General features: G+C 48.0%; 1 protein-coding gene across 3 annotated transcripts in view; it reads right to left on the reverse strand.

Moving 5' to 3' along the window:
• The window catches only part of Wdr62 (WD repeat domain 62), a 41,117-nt gene extending 36,862 nt beyond the window's left edge, over positions 1-4,255 (reverse strand). For all 3 annotated transcript variants that reach the window (XM_021233890.2, XM_021233889.2, XM_013121823.3), the window contains exon 1: positions 4,033-4,255. In XM_021233890.2, coding sequence (XP_021089549.1) covers positions 4,033-4,209 — 177 coding nt within the window. In that variant the 5' untranslated portion in view covers positions 4,210-4,255. The remainder of the gene's footprint in view (positions 1-4,032) is intronic.
• Positions 4,256-16,527: the final 12,272 nt, after the last annotated feature.

A 16,527-nucleotide genomic window follows, 5' to 3' on the forward strand; every position in this document is an offset into this window, starting at 1 on the left:
AGGCTGGGAGGCTGGGAGGCTGGGTGGGAGGCTGGGTGGGAGGCTGGGAGGATGGGTGGGAGGATGGGAGGATGGGTGGGAGGCTGGGAGGAGGCTGGGAGGATGGGAGGAGGATGGGAGGCTGGGAGGCTGGGAGGCTGGGTGGGAGGCTGGGTGGGAGGCTGGGAGGATGGGTGGGAGGATGGGAGGATGGGTGGGAGGCTGGGAGGCTGGGAGGATGGAAGGAGGCTGGGAGGCTGGGAGGCTGGGAGGCTGGGAGACTGGGAGGATGGGAGGCCTCGTGGCCTCTGGCGTCCCGGTCTCCTTGTGCTCTCATTGCTGCTCCTTCCTCGTTTCTCCTGTCTGCTCTCTGCCTGCCAATCCCACCTCTCCTGGCTCCCGCCTCGCTATTGGCTGTCCAGCTCTTTATGAGGACCACCAGGTGTTTTAGACAGCTTCACAGAGTTAAACAAACACAGCATAAACAAAAGTCACTTTAAAGTAATAATCTACCACAGGGATCCACCTGCCTCTGCCTCCTGAGTGCTAAGATTTAAAGGAACATGCTATCATGCCCAGGAAAAAATTTTTTTTAAATCTCATACATATGCCAGAATTTCATCATGGCTGCTAAAACAACAAATAAGAAATGACAGACTAAGCCAGGTGTTGGTGGCGCACACATTTAATCCCAGCACTGGGGAGGCAGAGGCAGGCGGATCTCTGTGAGTTCCAGGCCAGCCTGGTCTACAGAGCGAGTTCCAGGACAGCCTCCAAAACAATACAGAGAAACCCTGTCTCAACCCCCCCCCCAAAAAAAGAAAAGAAATGACAGACAGAATTGTGGTACTTTCGTATTTTAAATACACTAGCTTCTAATCACAGCAGAGTCAGCCATTCTCAGGCCCAGCCACTGGCCTCAGAATTGAAAAGCAACTGCAGGATCATATGGGCTAATGTTTACTGAGTTCTTATCACAAACAGGCACAGTTCTCACACTTCTGAGTAGAGCCTTAACACGCATGACAAATGTCACCCTCCTGAGGGGTACAGAGCAAGCCACTGAAGCCACCTATCTAGGAAAAGCCACTGCCAGGACTCTGGCACAGTCAGTCAAGCAACAGCACTCACGGGACTCACGTGCTCATTAGTTTTACGGGGCTTTAGTGTAACTGGACATTTTATAGTATGGCTTTTGCAATCCAGATGATCTCTGTGATGTGCTGTTAAATGAGAAAAAGAAATGACAGCAGCCCAAACACCATAGCAACAGTACTGACTAACACTAATAGAGTACCTACAATGTGCCTGGCTAGGTGTTCTGAGGCGGAAGATGTGTGAATCCACAGAATTCCACAGCTTCCTATGAAGAGGCTGGGTAAGGTGGCACACGTTGTGATTCCAGTACTTGGGAAGCAGGAGGAGTATAAGTCTGAGGCCAGTCTGGGCTACGTAATAAGAACTTGTATCAAAAACAAAGCAAAGCAAATTAAATCATAAAAGCTAGCACGGTGTAAGAGATCTTACACCATCATTCTTGCCTTACAGCTGGGGTAACTGAGGCATGGGAAAGTTCCTAACTAGCCACAAGGGACAGAATATTTAAGCTCGGGCAGTTGAGTCCCGAGGCTGTGCCGGACCACCTTCCGGTAGACATTCTGTTTGCTTCTGTCATCCTCCTGCAGGCAGTTGAAGAGCACACAGAGCACTTTCATGAGCATGTCAGGGCCCTGAGGGAGAGTTAAGTGGGTGTCTCTAGACTGGGATTCCAGAGCACCTCTCTGAACAGGAATATTCAGGCTGAGACTGGAAAAATGGGAAGGAGCCAGAGAGTCTGCAGCAAAAACACTCAGGCAAAGAATCATCAAATGCAAAGTCCAGGCAGCAGAAGAAAAAACAAAAACAAAAACAACGTGCAACTTCAGGAAAACAGAAAGCAGACCAGTATGGCTAAGCCTTAGCAAGAGGAAGGACACAGAAAGTAAGCCAGCCATGGTGCTAGCATTGAGGCATCTGTACTGGCCTGTCCTTGGGGTCCTGACAGGATACACCCTCAGCGGCAGACACTAAGAGCACCTCCTGTGCACATTCCCTATGTTCCCTTTTCTCTCTCTTTCCCCCTCCTTCCTCTCTCCTACTGCTCCTGTCTCTGGAGGCTGGTCTCCTCCCCCGGCCCCTTTGTTTTTCCTGACAGGGTTTCTCTGTGTAGCTCTGTAGACCAGGCTGGCCTCGAATTCACGGAGATCCGTCTGCCTCTGCCTCCCGAGTGCTGGGATTAAAGGAGTGTGCCGCCGCCACCCAGCCCCTTTCCCCTTTTTATAATCCCTTTCCCTCATTAAAAAAAAAAAAACCTCTGCTTGAACCCTGTTGTATGGCATCTCTCTCTCGTGTGCTGTTTTTCTTAAATTACAACACATGGGGTGGTGGCACTCGCCTTTAATCCCAGCTAGGGAGGCACAGGCAGGTGTATCTGTGAGTTCGAGGCCAGCCTGATCTAAAGAATGAGTATCAGGACAACCAGATCTACACAGAGAAACCCTTTCTGAAACAGAACAAAACAAAAAAAAGTACAGCTCACTATATGGTGAGCAAGGGCCAGGTGCTTTTAATCCTAGCACTTGAGAGAGGCAAGTGGATATCTATGCATTTGAGGCCAGCTGGTCTACGTGATGAGTTCAAGGATAGCCACAGCTACATAACAGAAACAACTTGTGGGCAAGGGCCACTTGTCCAGAGTCCAGCAGTGTGGGGGGAGGGAACACATTCTCTAAGGTATCAAAAATCCATATAAGAGGAAAAGGCCACCAGCAGCTGCCATAGGTCCACCCTTTATCTGGACGCTGTGTGTGCCAAGAAGGACACAGCCACAATTTCAGCTCCCTTCAATCCCACAGCATGGCTGTCCTCTCGAGTCCATGAAAAGATTTAGGTGCCCAGAAAATGACTAGAGAGCCACCCTGTCCCTGGTGGGGCAGAAAGCTGCCTCAGCAGCTAAAAGTGCACTTGTGGCTCTCCCAAGGGGCCCACAACCATCTCGAACTCCAGTTCCTGAGGATCCAACGCCCTTTTCTGACCTCCACAGGCACGAGGCACTCACGTGGTACCCATACATACATGTAGGCAACATACGTGTAGGCAGACAAATCACACACACAAGCAAGAATTGATAAACCCAAAACAAACACACGCACGCACACACGCTTTGTGGCCAGAAAGGCTGCTCGGTGTCAGAACACAGTCCAATAATAGAGGCATGTGAGGGGGGATTTCTGGGTGAGAAAACTCCAAGAAACCAGGATAAGGGTCTTGTGACCTCAGTTTCTTCAGAAAACACAGAATCGTTCTTGGATTCTGCTTTTGTGCCCGTCCCAGGTACAGCAGCATAGGAGTGGGCTTCCTTCAGATCATTCACTGCAGCTGGCTACCGTCATGTGTTGGTATGCCTCTGCAGAAAAGCACGATTCCGCCCTTCTGACTACGCTTTACACAAGCGACTCCTCTTAACCCTCGGAGTACAAACTGTCCGATGCTCTGAAGGAAGCCGGCTATTGCACCAGACTTTAGCATGACTCGTGGACGGGCTCCCCGCTCCCAGATCCCAAGGCCCTCTGGAGCAGCAAGGAGCTCAGCAGGTGCAGGTCCCTGGGACCACAGCTGACACCTCGAGTTCAAGTCCCCAAAACCCACACTGGGAGAGTTTCACCTCCAAAGCTGACCTACGACATTTACACCTGCACCACGGTACAAAATCCATTTCCTCCCACAAAGAAATGCAATAATAATAATAATAATAATAACAATAACAATAATAATAAAAAGAATGTTTTGCAGGGGCTGGAGACACGGCTCTGCGGGCGAGAGCACTGGAGGACCCAGGTTCAATTTCCGGCACGCCACACGGCAGCTCACAGCTGTCTCTAACTCCTGTTCCTGGGGAGATCTGAGCCTGCGAGAACACGTAGAGAGTGACGGGACGGGCCGAGGCCCCCGGGCGGGGACCAAGCGGGCACAGAGACGCCCGGAGCTGGGAAAACGGGGCGAGCAGACTCTCACCCGGTTCTGCACCGTGTCCTCGGGCGTGGTCGCGAAGCGCGTCCGCCGCCGGTGGCAGAGCGGCGGGGCAGGAGGCGGGGAGGACTGGTTTCTCCGCGCAGGGACCCCCGCCATCACGGAGGGCAGCTTCTCCATTGTGTCACTCCGCGTGTAGCCTCGGGCTCCCAGGGCCGCCATCGCCCCGTCAGAGGCCAGCGCCCGTTACGCTCTCAACAGCCGCCGAAAGAGCGAATGGCCGCGGGAAAGCCGGCGCCGCCGCCCATTGGACGCAACCCTAGCTCGTTTGGCCAATCGCGAGGCTGCAGGGTGGGCCCAGTGACCAATGGGAGGTAAGAGGCGGGACTGAGGGTGGAGCCACGGCCAGTCCTCTTTTTGTTGTTGTTTTGGTTTTGGTTTCTCTGTATTGTTTTGGGGACTGTCCTGGAACTCGCTCTGTAGACCAGGCTGGCCTCGAACTCAGAGATCCGCCTACCTCCGACTTCCCGAGTGCTGGATTAAAGGCGTGCGCCACCAATGCTCTGCTGGCCAGATCTATTGCACTGCTTGACTGAACCTCGCTGATTTTCTCGAGCCGCTAGCGCTTTCTTCCTTCAGAGAGTCGTGGGACTTTTTAATTTTTATGAGGCTAAGCCTTCAGGTTGTCCTTTGTCGCATGATACGGGTGAGAGGGATGCGTAGACACCAAATTCCCCTTGCCCGTCTCTTGGGGTCTTTTTGTGTGTTTTTCTTTAACACGTTAGCTGGAGGATTGTCTCCACCACTAGAAAGTCAGCCAGCTCTCTGAAGCCAACGGATTTTTGTCTCTCATTTCCTGTTAATCCTAGGTTTCTAGTGCCTGACGCGTACTATGTGTCCATCAAATATCTGTTGGAAGGGTTTGATTTTAACCCAGCTGTCCATATTCCAGCTCTACTTTGAGGGAGCTTTTTGCAGGATAGAAAGGGTCAGGGGAGTCTTTCTAAATCAATGAATGTGTTTATATGTTTTTTGACACTATGGTGTCATGTGTGTTGTTAAAATGTCTAGGTTTGGGGGCTGGAGCAATGGCTCAGAGGTTAAGAGCACTGGCTGCTCTTCCAGAGGACCTGAGTTCAATTCCCAGCAACCACATGGTGACTCACAACCATCTGTAATGAGATCTAGCACCCTCTTCTGGTCCATGGGCATACAGACAGATGCTGTATACTAAAATAAATCTAAAAAAAAATGTTTAAAAAAATCTCTAGGTTTACCCAGTAAGGAGACACAAATCGTGACTCAACGATCCCACGTGGAGTTTTATTGGTGGACAGGAAGGAAAGAGGGGGGGTGAGAGGTAACCAACCCGTGCAGAGCTGAGAGTAAGAGAGAAGAGATGGAGAGGAAGAGTAAGAGAGTGTAAGCGGGTAAGTGGGCAGGGGTCAGTCCTTTAAAGGGGTCCTTTGCACCTGCATGGTTCTCACAGAGCTCTGAGCTGGCCAGAGTGCTGCCTGAGTGCATCCTGCCAGGTAACAGGGCAGGCCAGCGTAATGCCTGAACTTTTCATTCCCACCTTTATTTATGATTAAAAAGAGGTGGGGGTGTTAGACGTGGCAGGTTGGGGAATAAGGACGTTGAGTTCTTAGGACTGCTTCCTGCTGACCTGGGGGCATCGGCCATCTTTGGAGGAACCATCTTTGCCATGCTGGTTGTCCTATTGTAGTCCAGGCTGTATGGGACTGTCTGGCGCCTCTGTAGATCTGGCAAGATGTTAGCAGAGTAGAGGACAAAATTAGGTTAAAAAAATTTTTTTCCTTGCCGGGCGTTGGTGGCGCAAGCCTTTAATCCCAGCACTCCAGAGGCAGAGACAGGCGGATCTCTGTGAGTTCGAGTCCAGCCTGGTCTACAGAGCCGATTCCAGGACAGAGAAACCCTGTCCCGAAAAACCAAAAAAAATTTTTTTTCTTAGGTCCTGGTATTTGAGGGGAAGATTGTAAGATGAGGGATGGGTTCCTAAGGGGTCCCAAGATAAGGGAAGGGAGTCCAGGATCAGGGAGAGGTTTAATAATATCTGGAGTGAATCTGATCTGTTTGGGTCCAATTTGACTTCCTGGAACTTACAAGAATCCTTTGAGTTTGTGAAAACATAAGTATTAGATATATCAGCAGCATATTTGTGTTAGAAAAGACTTGGCTGAAAGCATTAACATTTTTTAAACTGACAGATATTTTTAGTACAATGAAAAGCACCTTAATTTTGAGTTAGGATCATATAGTGGTATAGTTGTTTAGCATTCTGGTGGAGTTAGATTAGTAGCTTATCAGAACTTTATTGATTAATGTTAAGACTATGAAAAGCAATATAAATAAAAGAGAAACCTGGAATATATTTTTTATTGTCTCACCTTATTTTATTATATTACCATCTTATATAGATAGACCTTAGAATACCTGTTCCTGAGATCTGTTTTATGACAGAGCTTTGCCTTGTCTGTTGCATTAAGGTGGCAAAGCTACCAGCCGTCAAAAGCATCAGAGTTCTTGAGAAGGATAAGATTTTACCTGAGATTGAAGAATGAGAGACTTAGTAGCTGACTGCATGGACAGCCACCCAAGGTCCTCCACAGTTGTTGAAATCAGAGGCTCAAGAACACCTGCCTTTTGCTGATAGACCTGTGGATTGGGGACTTTTTAGGAAGGCTTTCCTATCGTTGACCCGAGCAATGTGGAGAAAGTTGATTCCAGTGTCCTCTAGTTCACAGCCTGAAGAGTCCTTTGAAGCAGCTGAGGTGAAGGGCAGGGTTGCTTAGTGGCCAGTGTTGCCACTTTTGTGGGCAGAGTTTCTTCAGTGTCCACCAGTCTTCCTGGAGGAAATGGGGTGGTGCCAGCAGCTTCCTGTCTCTCTGTTATAAAAAGCTTTTTAATAAAACATTTAAATGCCATGTTCTCTAGATCTCTGAGCATTTGAGGACTGTTTGTTTAGAATATTTCAGTAAACAAAATTTATCTTTAGTGACTTGAGTATGTTGGTGACTACAGAAAAATCCCTTTTGTAATAGCTTTACCTTTGTAAACAGCTTACAGGAACGACTGGGTGTTATAAATACTTTGTTAATTTGAAATAGAACCCTTATAACTTTAAATGTTTACATCACTTAAAGATATAACAATTTCCCTCAATACAAACAGACATCGTGTGTCCATAACACAAAGAGGGATGCTCTCTCAGCCTGGACTCTTAGGGGAGTGCCTGGACCCTGCCCTGAGTGAAATGACAGACTCTAGATATCCCCTATGTGGAAGGAATTGGCAATAGGATGGGAGGATAGGGGGATGAGGGGGATGCGGGAGGAGGGGAGGGAGAGGGAACTGGGACTGACATGTAAAGAAAATAAAATAATTAAATTCCAAAAAAAAGAATTTCATTCCCCAAAAAAGATATAACAATTTAGAAATATTTGATATTAGTATAGATGAATTAAAGTTACCTTATTTTTTACACATACATATAGATACATTAAACAGGATTGGGCGGGGACTGGAGAGATGGCTCAGAGGTTAAGAGCACTGGTTGCTCTTCCAGAAGTCCTGAGTTCAATTCCCAGCAACCACATGATGGCTCACAACCATGCATAATGAGATCTGGCGCCATCTTCTGGCCTGAAAGGATTCATGCGGAGGGAACACTGCATACATAATTAAAAACAAAAAACAAAAACAGGATTGGGTGAAAGTGTTTGACCCACACTTGTAGCAAACAGATTTAAAGAGACAGTCAGTGATGAGAAGGAAGATTTGTTGTAGATAGAACAGGGGACCCTGGAAAGGCACAGTATTCCATAAGCAAGCCATGCCCAACAGGGCCAGTGAAAGATGAAATTAGAGACAAAAATAAAAGCACAAAAGAGACAAAAAGTAAATGAATTGTATCTGTCAGCAGGCTTGGCTGGCAGAAGCTGGCTGGACTGAGTGGGCGTGCCTACAGCTAGGTCTCTTGATAAACATGGCGGCCTCAGTAAGGCAGGCTGCATGTTAGACCGCCAAGATGGTGACCTCCATAGGCACATTCCTTACGAGCAGACACTAACCCAAGCCAGGCCAGTAGAAGAAATGCAGTAGAAGCAAAGCTGGATAGAAAAGAGGAATCTGCCATTCCAAGCTGAATGAACAGGAGAGACAAAATAGGACACTCCTGGGTGGAAGGTGGTTCCCGCCCTGAGGCAGGATTAGTCACTATGGGAAGTGGCGGGAAGCCTCTGTGACCAGCGAGAGTTTTTTTAGGTCTAGTTTTTAAAGCTAGAAGAATGAGATTTAGAGGAAGAAAGAATGTTGAAGAGAATGATTAGTGGAGAGGTAGAGAAAAGTTGAAACATAGGGCAATTCCTTCCATTGACCAGATCGCTGGCAGTGACTAGAGAGGTCCCGTAAAATATACGGAGATAAGTGAGTCTGGATGACCTAAGGTGTTAAGAGGCATCCCAGAGGAGAGGATGGGTCAATTTCCTTTGTTGGTTTGTTACCCTGAGCCAGGACTAAAGGAAAGAAAATGGCGAGATCAGCTCTTCAGACCTTGTCAGCCCAAGAGTCTAGCCAAGGCAGAAAAACTACCCGAAAAATAGACCTAGAGTCTGAGTGTCAAAAAGCCGCTGAAGGCTCAGAAAGGAGCCAAAAAATATTACCAACAGGCCGTGCCCATGGAAAACAAACCGAAAATGATTGTCAGACGATGGGGGTCTGTAAAAGGAAGCTTTTTCCTTGAGAGAACCCTTCCTGCCAGCCTGGTTCCAGAGCCGCATCAGTCCCAAATAAACACACAGGAGGCTATATTAATTATGAAGCTGTTGGCCTTGCTTGCTTCTTACTGGCTAGCTCTGACTTAAGTAATTACCCCATAATTGTTAATCTAAGTATGTCTCTTACTGGAGAACTTTCCAGGCTTCCTACCCCATGGCGTTACATCTTGACTCTCTGTGTTTCTCCTACCCAGAGTCCTCTGGACTCCTAGTCCCACCTATCTTGGTTCCCTATTGGCCAACAGTGCTTTATTGACAAATACACAGGACTTCCCCAACAGGGGTCAACCGTGACCTTGAAGGCCGGGGTTGGGTGAGTCCCCCATGTTTCCAAGAACACCCTAAGGGTGCTAGATGCTCAACAGTCAGTCCTTGGAGTTCAGGGAAACGTTTACACCGACCTAGAGGGGGTGTTTACCAAATCATAGCTGCTGTTGGATGCAGAATTGAGCATTCTGGTCGATGGAAAGTGAGCCGTTGGTTCAAAGTTGCAGGTTACCTGCATGGTCACCTGCCGGGTCAGCAGGCAGCCGGAACCGCAGGGAGAGCCTGTCCGGGTCAGGGGACCAATGCTGTTAAATGTGTAGGTTTACCCAGTAAGGAGACACAAACCGTGACTCAATGATCCCACGTGGAGTTTATTGGTGGACAGGAAGGAAAGAGGGGGGTGAGAGGTAACCAACCTGTGCAGAGCTGAGAGAGAGAGAGAGAGAGAGAGAGAGAGAGAGAGAGAGGAGAGTAAGAGAAAGTAAGTAAAAGAGAGAGATGAGAGTAAGAGAGGAGATGAGATGGAGAGGAAGACAAGAGTAAAAGAGATCGTAAGCGGGCAGGGGTCAGTCCTTTAAAGGGGTCCTTTGCACCTGCATGGTTCTCACAGAGCTCTGGGCTGGCCAGAGTGCTGCCTGAGTGCATCCTGCCAGGTAACAGGGCAGGCCAGCGCAATGCCTGAACCTTTCAATGTGGGCGTGACATGTCATTCATAATCTCAGGATTTAGAGGCAGGAGGATCGGGAGTTCAAGGTTCTTCCTGGATACAAAGTCAATTAGAGACTAGTTTGGACTACAAGATTCCCTATCTCAAAAAGCCAAGATGAAAGCTAGGTGTGATAGTTCACACTCATCAGTATTGAGGCATCTGTACCGGCCTTGGGGTCCTGACAGGATACGCCCTCAGCTGCAGACACTAAGAGCACCTCCTGTGTCTGTTCACTATGTTCCCTTTTAAAAGGGCCCTGCCCACTTCCCATCCCTCTCTTTCTTTCTCCCCTGTCTGCCCTCCCCCCTCCTTCTACACCTCTCTTTCCTCTCTCCCACTGCTCCTGTCCCCGGAAGCCTGACTGCCCCGTCCCCTTTCCCCTTTTTAACGTCCATTTCCCTTAATAAACAAAACCCTTTGCTTGAAATCTGTTGCATGGCATCTTTCTTGGGCTGCTGTTTTTATATTACAACACTTATAATCCTGGAACTCGGGAGTTGGAGGCAGGAGGATCAATAGTTGAAGGTTACAAAAAAAAAAAAAAAAAAAGAAAAGAAAAAAGAGTCTTAGGCCAAACTGGGCTATGTGAGAGCCTGTCTCAAAACCCAAAAACTTTAGGGCTGGAGAGATGGCTCAGAGGTTAAGAGCACTGACTGCTCTTCCAAAGGTCCTGAGTTCAATTCCCAGCAACCACATGGTGGCTCACAACCATCTGTAATGAGATTTGGCGCCCTCTTCTGGTATGTGCAGACATACATGGAGGCAGGATGTTGTATTCATAATAAATAAATAAATCTTTAAAAAAAAAACCAAAAACTTTAAATAAGCATCAGTGTGTCACACAAAGGTCCTCACAGATCTTGTTTCCGCTCTGAGGAACCTTTTCTGGATTAAGACAGGACCTCTCTATGTACCCCTGCCTATCCTGGAACTCAAAGAGATCCTCCTGCCTCGGCCTCACACTCAGTTTATGACAGATCTTATAGACCTCTGGGCTCAGTGGTGAATGACTACAATCCTAGGAGTTGGAAGCAGGAAGGCTTCAGGGGCTCAAGGCCATCCTCGGCTACACGGCAAAGTGTTCGAGACCAGTCTGGACTATGTGAGACTTGTCCCAAAGACAAATGAGATAAGCAAAGCCACACAGGTGGAAGTGTCAAACACCGGACTGAATACACGATCAGGGAATATCAATAATCCTTTCTTTTGTCAGCACCTCTGCCCCCAGCTTGGGCTACTCATACACCCTTTAGCTTGTCCTTCAAAACACTCCCAGCAAAATCACTGAGACTTTTCCTGCACAGTTATAACTGCAAATGGAAAGATCTCAACTCAGAGATTGGGAGACTTGGGGCAAGGGAGAGCACATTGCAAGCCATTGCTCACTGTGTCCCTGTCACTACCGTCTGTCTCGTCACCTCTTAGACACGGTGATGGATAGCTGTTCACTAGCTTGTCTTACAACAATCATACACGTGGATAGCGTTGATGCACCAGGTACTGCCTGGCATGTCATAGATGGATAGCTGTTCACTAGCTTGTCTTACAACAATCATACACGTGGATAGCATTGATGCACCAGGTACTGCCTGGCATGTCATAGTGACAAGGACAATGACAATCTGTGTGCAGCAGCCGGATAACTTCGTAAAAAAGCCAGGGTGTGTAGCAAGCCGCCGGTGTGTTCGTGGCTACGGCACTACCATACTTCACAACGATCTGAGGCTCAGGGCTAAGGATGTAAAATAAAGACAGCGCCTCATTCTTACAAGGAGAATGACGTTTATTATTACAAGGGTGGAGCCTTATATGCCAAAGGCAGGCATGGTGGAAAATCCCCAAGGTAGAAGCCTACATCCCAGGGCCCTCCAGGAAAGGGTGGGCCAAAAACAGGAATTGGCATTTAGACAAAGGATGGACGGAAAACAGGGACTTGCATGCAGACGTTACTGGGAGGAGGGGACGAGAAGTGTTTAGCTAAAAGCTCCTAGTAACAAGCGGTCAGCAGAACCCCCATGGGGGAAGGGTGCAACACCAGGGTGTTCTGTTTGTATGTATGTTTTCAGATAAGGTTTTATAAGACCCAGGCTGACCTTGAACTCATAAAATTAAAAATAATTTTAGACTCTTTAAAAATATTTATTTATGGGGCTGGAGAGATGGCTCAGAGGTTAAGAGCACTGACTGCTCTTCCAGGGGTCCTGAGTTCAATTCCCAGCAACCACATGATGGCTCACAACCATCTACAGTTCAATCTGGTGCCCTCTTCCTGGCAAGTAGGTAGAACACTGTATATGTAATAAATAAATAAATCTTAAAAAAACACAAAACACTGCCATTAAAATATTTATTTATGATTGCATGGCAGGGGGTATGCATGTGAGTATTGATATTGGCAGATGCCAGAAGGGGGCACTGGATCTCCTGGAGCTACAGTGACAGGTAGTTTTAGGAACTGAACTCTGGTCCTCTGCAAGATCCGTACATGCTTCTAACCACTGAGTCATGTCTCTAGCCCAACTTTGAACTCCTAGTCCTCCTGCTTCTACCTCCCAGATGTGAGGATTACAAGCGTGCCCTGCCTTGCTTGGTTTAGAAATTGCTTCTCACCTTTGTTGGTGCTACCAATGACTGCCAGGCTGTTCACCATGCAGGCTGGCTCATTTACATCTTAGAGCCTTCGTTGAGTTGGTCTTGCAAAAGAAGCCACTTATTTAAGAGTTACTTAGATGAAGACCAGCAAGATGACTCAGTGGATAAAAGTGTTTATTGTACAGACCTAATGACCTAGAGTTCAAGGCCAACCTGGTCTACAGAGAGAGTTCCAGGACAGCCTCCAAAACAATACAGAGAAACCCTGTCTCGAAAAACAAAAACAAAAACAAAAAAAAAAAAAAGGAGACAGGTGGTGGCGCACATTTTTTTTTTTTTTTGGTTTTCCGAGACAGGGTTTCTCTGTGGCTTTGGAGGCTGTCCTGGAACTAGCTCTTGTAGACCAGGCTGGCCTCGAACTCACAGAGATCCGCCTGCCTCTGCCTCCCGAGTGCTGGGATTAAAGGCGTGCGCCACCAACGCCCAGCTAACACATTTTTAATCCCAGCATTTAGGAGGCAGAGGCAAGGGAATCTCTGAGTTCAAAGCCAGCCTGGTCTACAGAGTGAGTTCCACGACACCCAGGGCTACAGAGAAAAACCCTGTCATTTCTTTTTCTTTTTTCTTTTTCTTTTTTTTTTTTTTTTACGAGACAGAGTTTCTCTGTATTGTTTTGGAGGCTGTCGGTCCAGCCCAGCCTCGAACTCACAGAGATCCGCCTATCTCTGCCTCCGGAGTGCTGGGATTAAAGGCGTGTGCCACCACTGCCCGGCAACCCTGTCAAGTCAAAAAAAAAACCAGGGAAAGACTTAAAAAAGGAAAGAGAACCCAGATGTGGTGGTACGGTCCTTTAATCTCTGCACACAGGAGGCAGAGGCAGGAATATCTCTACGAGGCCAGCCTGACCTACATAGAGTTTCAGGAGAGCCAGAGATACACAGAGACCCCCTATCCCCACCACCACCACCACCACCCCCAAGAAAAAAGAATATTTCCCAGAGAGACTCAAGAGAAGGCTGGTGCCACGTAGGAAATGAGGTGGTGAAGCATAGAGAGACACGGCTTCTAGGAAGCTGAAAGCCTGCCTGGGAGCCAAAGAGAGCGTCCTTTAGTCAAGAAGTCCTGAACTGACAGAGGCTTACGCAAATTATGAAGCCCATGGGACCAGCAGCATCGTCAAGTTACACCGTCGTCACAAACTCCCAATCCCAGTGCCTGCTCACACTACCCTTGCAGGTCCTTGGTAAGCCTGCTCCACAGTATTTTAGTTGGGGCCTCAGCCTGGGGGAGCTGTCCCTACTTGGAACACTGGGTCTCAGGAGCGGAGGCAAGAGAAAATGCAGAGATCTACCTACCCAGGAGCTCCTGGGAAATTTTGTGTTTAGGAGTGGCCCACAATATTGCCACTCACATTCTTCAGGCATAGCAAGTATATGTAGTAAGCAGCTTGTCGGTAGAGTAGAACAATGGTTTTGAATGGCACAGCTCTCCAAAGGATTTTGTTTCTCTTTAAGATGTAGTTTAGGCCGGGCGTTGGTGGCACACGCCTTTAATCCCAGCACTCGGGAGGCAGAGGCAGGCGGATCTCTGTGAGTTCGAGGCCAGGCTGGTCTACAGAGCGAGTTCCAGGACAGCCTCCAAAACAATACAGAGAAACTCTACCTCGAAAAACCGAAAAAAAGAGATGTATTTTAATTATTTATGTGTGTGTGTGTGTGTGGTGTGTGTGTGTGATCGAAGGTATCTGGAGAGAACAGAGACATTGGCTCCTCCTGGAGCTGGAGTCTCAGGTAGTTGTGAGCCTCTTAACGTGGGTGCTCAGAACAAAACTTGAACTGGCATCCTCCGGGAGAACAACATGTGCTCTTACCCATCGAGCCAAGTCTTCGGCACCCTTATGCTCTTCAAGTGCAGAGGTTGACCTATCAGTGCTGGTGTAGCAGCTTCGCCACCACCCAAGACGAGGGTCCTCTCCTGCTCTGTCATCCTTAGCCTGTGACGCCAAGATGATAACCGACAGTCACCATACCCTGCCGTTCCCGAAGGGAGGAAACCCAAAAAGGCGTCTCAACACTGAACTGTGCCAGTCCCCTTCACAATGCTCTCCTAGGAATCCCACTCACTGGTAGCTTTGTCATTATCGGTTCCTGACCACTGCAAAAGAACCTGGAAGTGTGGTCTTCTCGCTACACCCTGAATAAATCACTGGTTATATAATAAGAAAGGAAAGAGCTTTAGAGCATGCCATCCCATCCTCTAAATGTGACCATCCAGGTGCACACGGGTGACAACGGTGAACCCTTGTCCAGCTAATATAGGTTTTCAGAGGGAGGGCCCATCATGAATGCCGCTGTCTAAAGGAATCCAAGAGGAAAAGCCTAAGCCAAGCTGTGGAGGGGTTTGATATGCTACCCACTTTCCTTCTTTGTCCTTCGAACCATTCTGATCCTGCTGGAACGTCCTTTCTCGTTGGTACATCCCACACTACAGGAAAGCGCATGCTGGCCAGAACATGCTCACACGACTCGCCTGGGATGCTCTTTCCTCAGAAAATGCTAGCAACCTCAAAGTTGCTCTTCTGCTAGGAAGGAGGAAGAGGGTGGACACTAGAGTAGTCAGCTGGCAGGCCCTGCCTGCCGGGAGGAAAGGACGCTGCGTCACTAGGTCTCGTGTCTGTGTCCAGGAAGCGCGGAGCTAGTGAGGACATTTCGCTCCCAGATGGAGACTGAAGGGACATTCAGACTCCCTGGCTGTGTGCCCTGGAGTTCTTTCTGCTCTTCGTGTGTCACCGCGTCTCTGAGTCAGCCCTTCCACCTGTAGTCCCCACTTTATCTGGCTTTTGTCTGAGATGACTTGCTGTCCTCATCTCCACTCTCCAGCTGTTTCCTCAGTATTAGGCTGGCATCAAAACTCACAGAGATCCCCCTGCCTCTGCCTCCCGACTGCTGAGATTAGAGGCGTGTGCGCCACCAACGCCAGGCTGCAGCAAGTGCTCTTAGCCTCTGAAACTTCTCTCCAAATCCTCCCCCAGTCAGCTATGTTCACTGTTTGTTGTTTGTGTTTAGACAGGACCTCAGTTTGTAGTATGTAGTTCTACATAGCCTAGAATGTGCTATGTAGAACAAACTGACCTGTGACTCAAAGAAATCTGCCTGCATCTGCTTCCCCGAATGCTGAGATTTAAGGAGAGCACCGCCACACCTAGCACTAGTTTTCCATTTGTGGAGGCGTCTCTCTTTTTACGTACCATTATTTGATGTTTAAAATTGAGGGGGCTGGAGAGTTGGCTCTGTGGTTAAGAGCACTGGTTGCTCTTTTAGAGGACCCTGGTTCAATGAACAGAACCCACATGACAGCTCACAACTGTCTGTAGTTCCAGCTCCAAGAGACCTGACAGCCTCATACAAACAGACATACATGCAGACAAAAAATTAAATAAAAAAATAAAATCATTAAAAATACTTAAAATAGATCAATTTGTAAGGAAAACCTTAAAGAAATTAGTGTGGAAAGCCTTGTAAAAGTCTTCATGTGTGAATGCTTGTCTAAGTGACCTAGAGCTATGTACCAAACTAGGCTCATTTTTTTTGTAAGATTTATTTATTTATTATGTGTACCGCTTTCTGCCTGCATGTATGCATGCAGGCCAGAAGAGGGCGCCAGATCTCATTACAGGTGGTTGTGAGCCACCATGCGGTTGCTGTAAATTGAACTCAGGGTCTCTGGAGAAAGAATAGCCAGTGTTCTTAGCCTCTGAGCCATCTCTCCAGCCCCTAGCTCCGTTTTTACTGACTTAGGATAAACATTTAATGCTTCATAGTTTCTGGCAGCTGCCAGAGGATGAACTAGCCAGAGCCTAGTCATGTGGTCACCGGTTTGTGCCTCTATACCCACTCCAAGGCTTTTTTAGAAGCAGAAACTAACATAGTAACCATGCTTAGCAACATTAATTTCTTTTTTTTAAAAAGATTTCTTAAAATTTAAATTAGAAACAAGGTTGCTTCACAAGTCAATCCCAGATCCCTCTCCCTCCCCTCTTCCCACGCCCTCCCCCAACCTACCCTACCCAGTTACCACTCCTTTCCCCAGGAGGGTGAGGCCCTCCATGGAGGATCTCCAGAGTCTGTCATTTCGTTCAGGGCAGAGTCTAGGCCCTCTCCCAAGAGTCCAGGCTGA

The sequence above is a fragment of the Mesocricetus auratus genome, unplaced genomic scaffold (genome assembly GCF_017639785.1).
Source record: "Mesocricetus auratus isolate SY011 unplaced genomic scaffold, BCM_Maur_2.0 Super-Scaffold_100046, whole genome shotgun sequence".
NCBI lineage: Eukaryota > Metazoa > Chordata > Mammalia > Rodentia > Cricetidae > Mesocricetus > Mesocricetus auratus.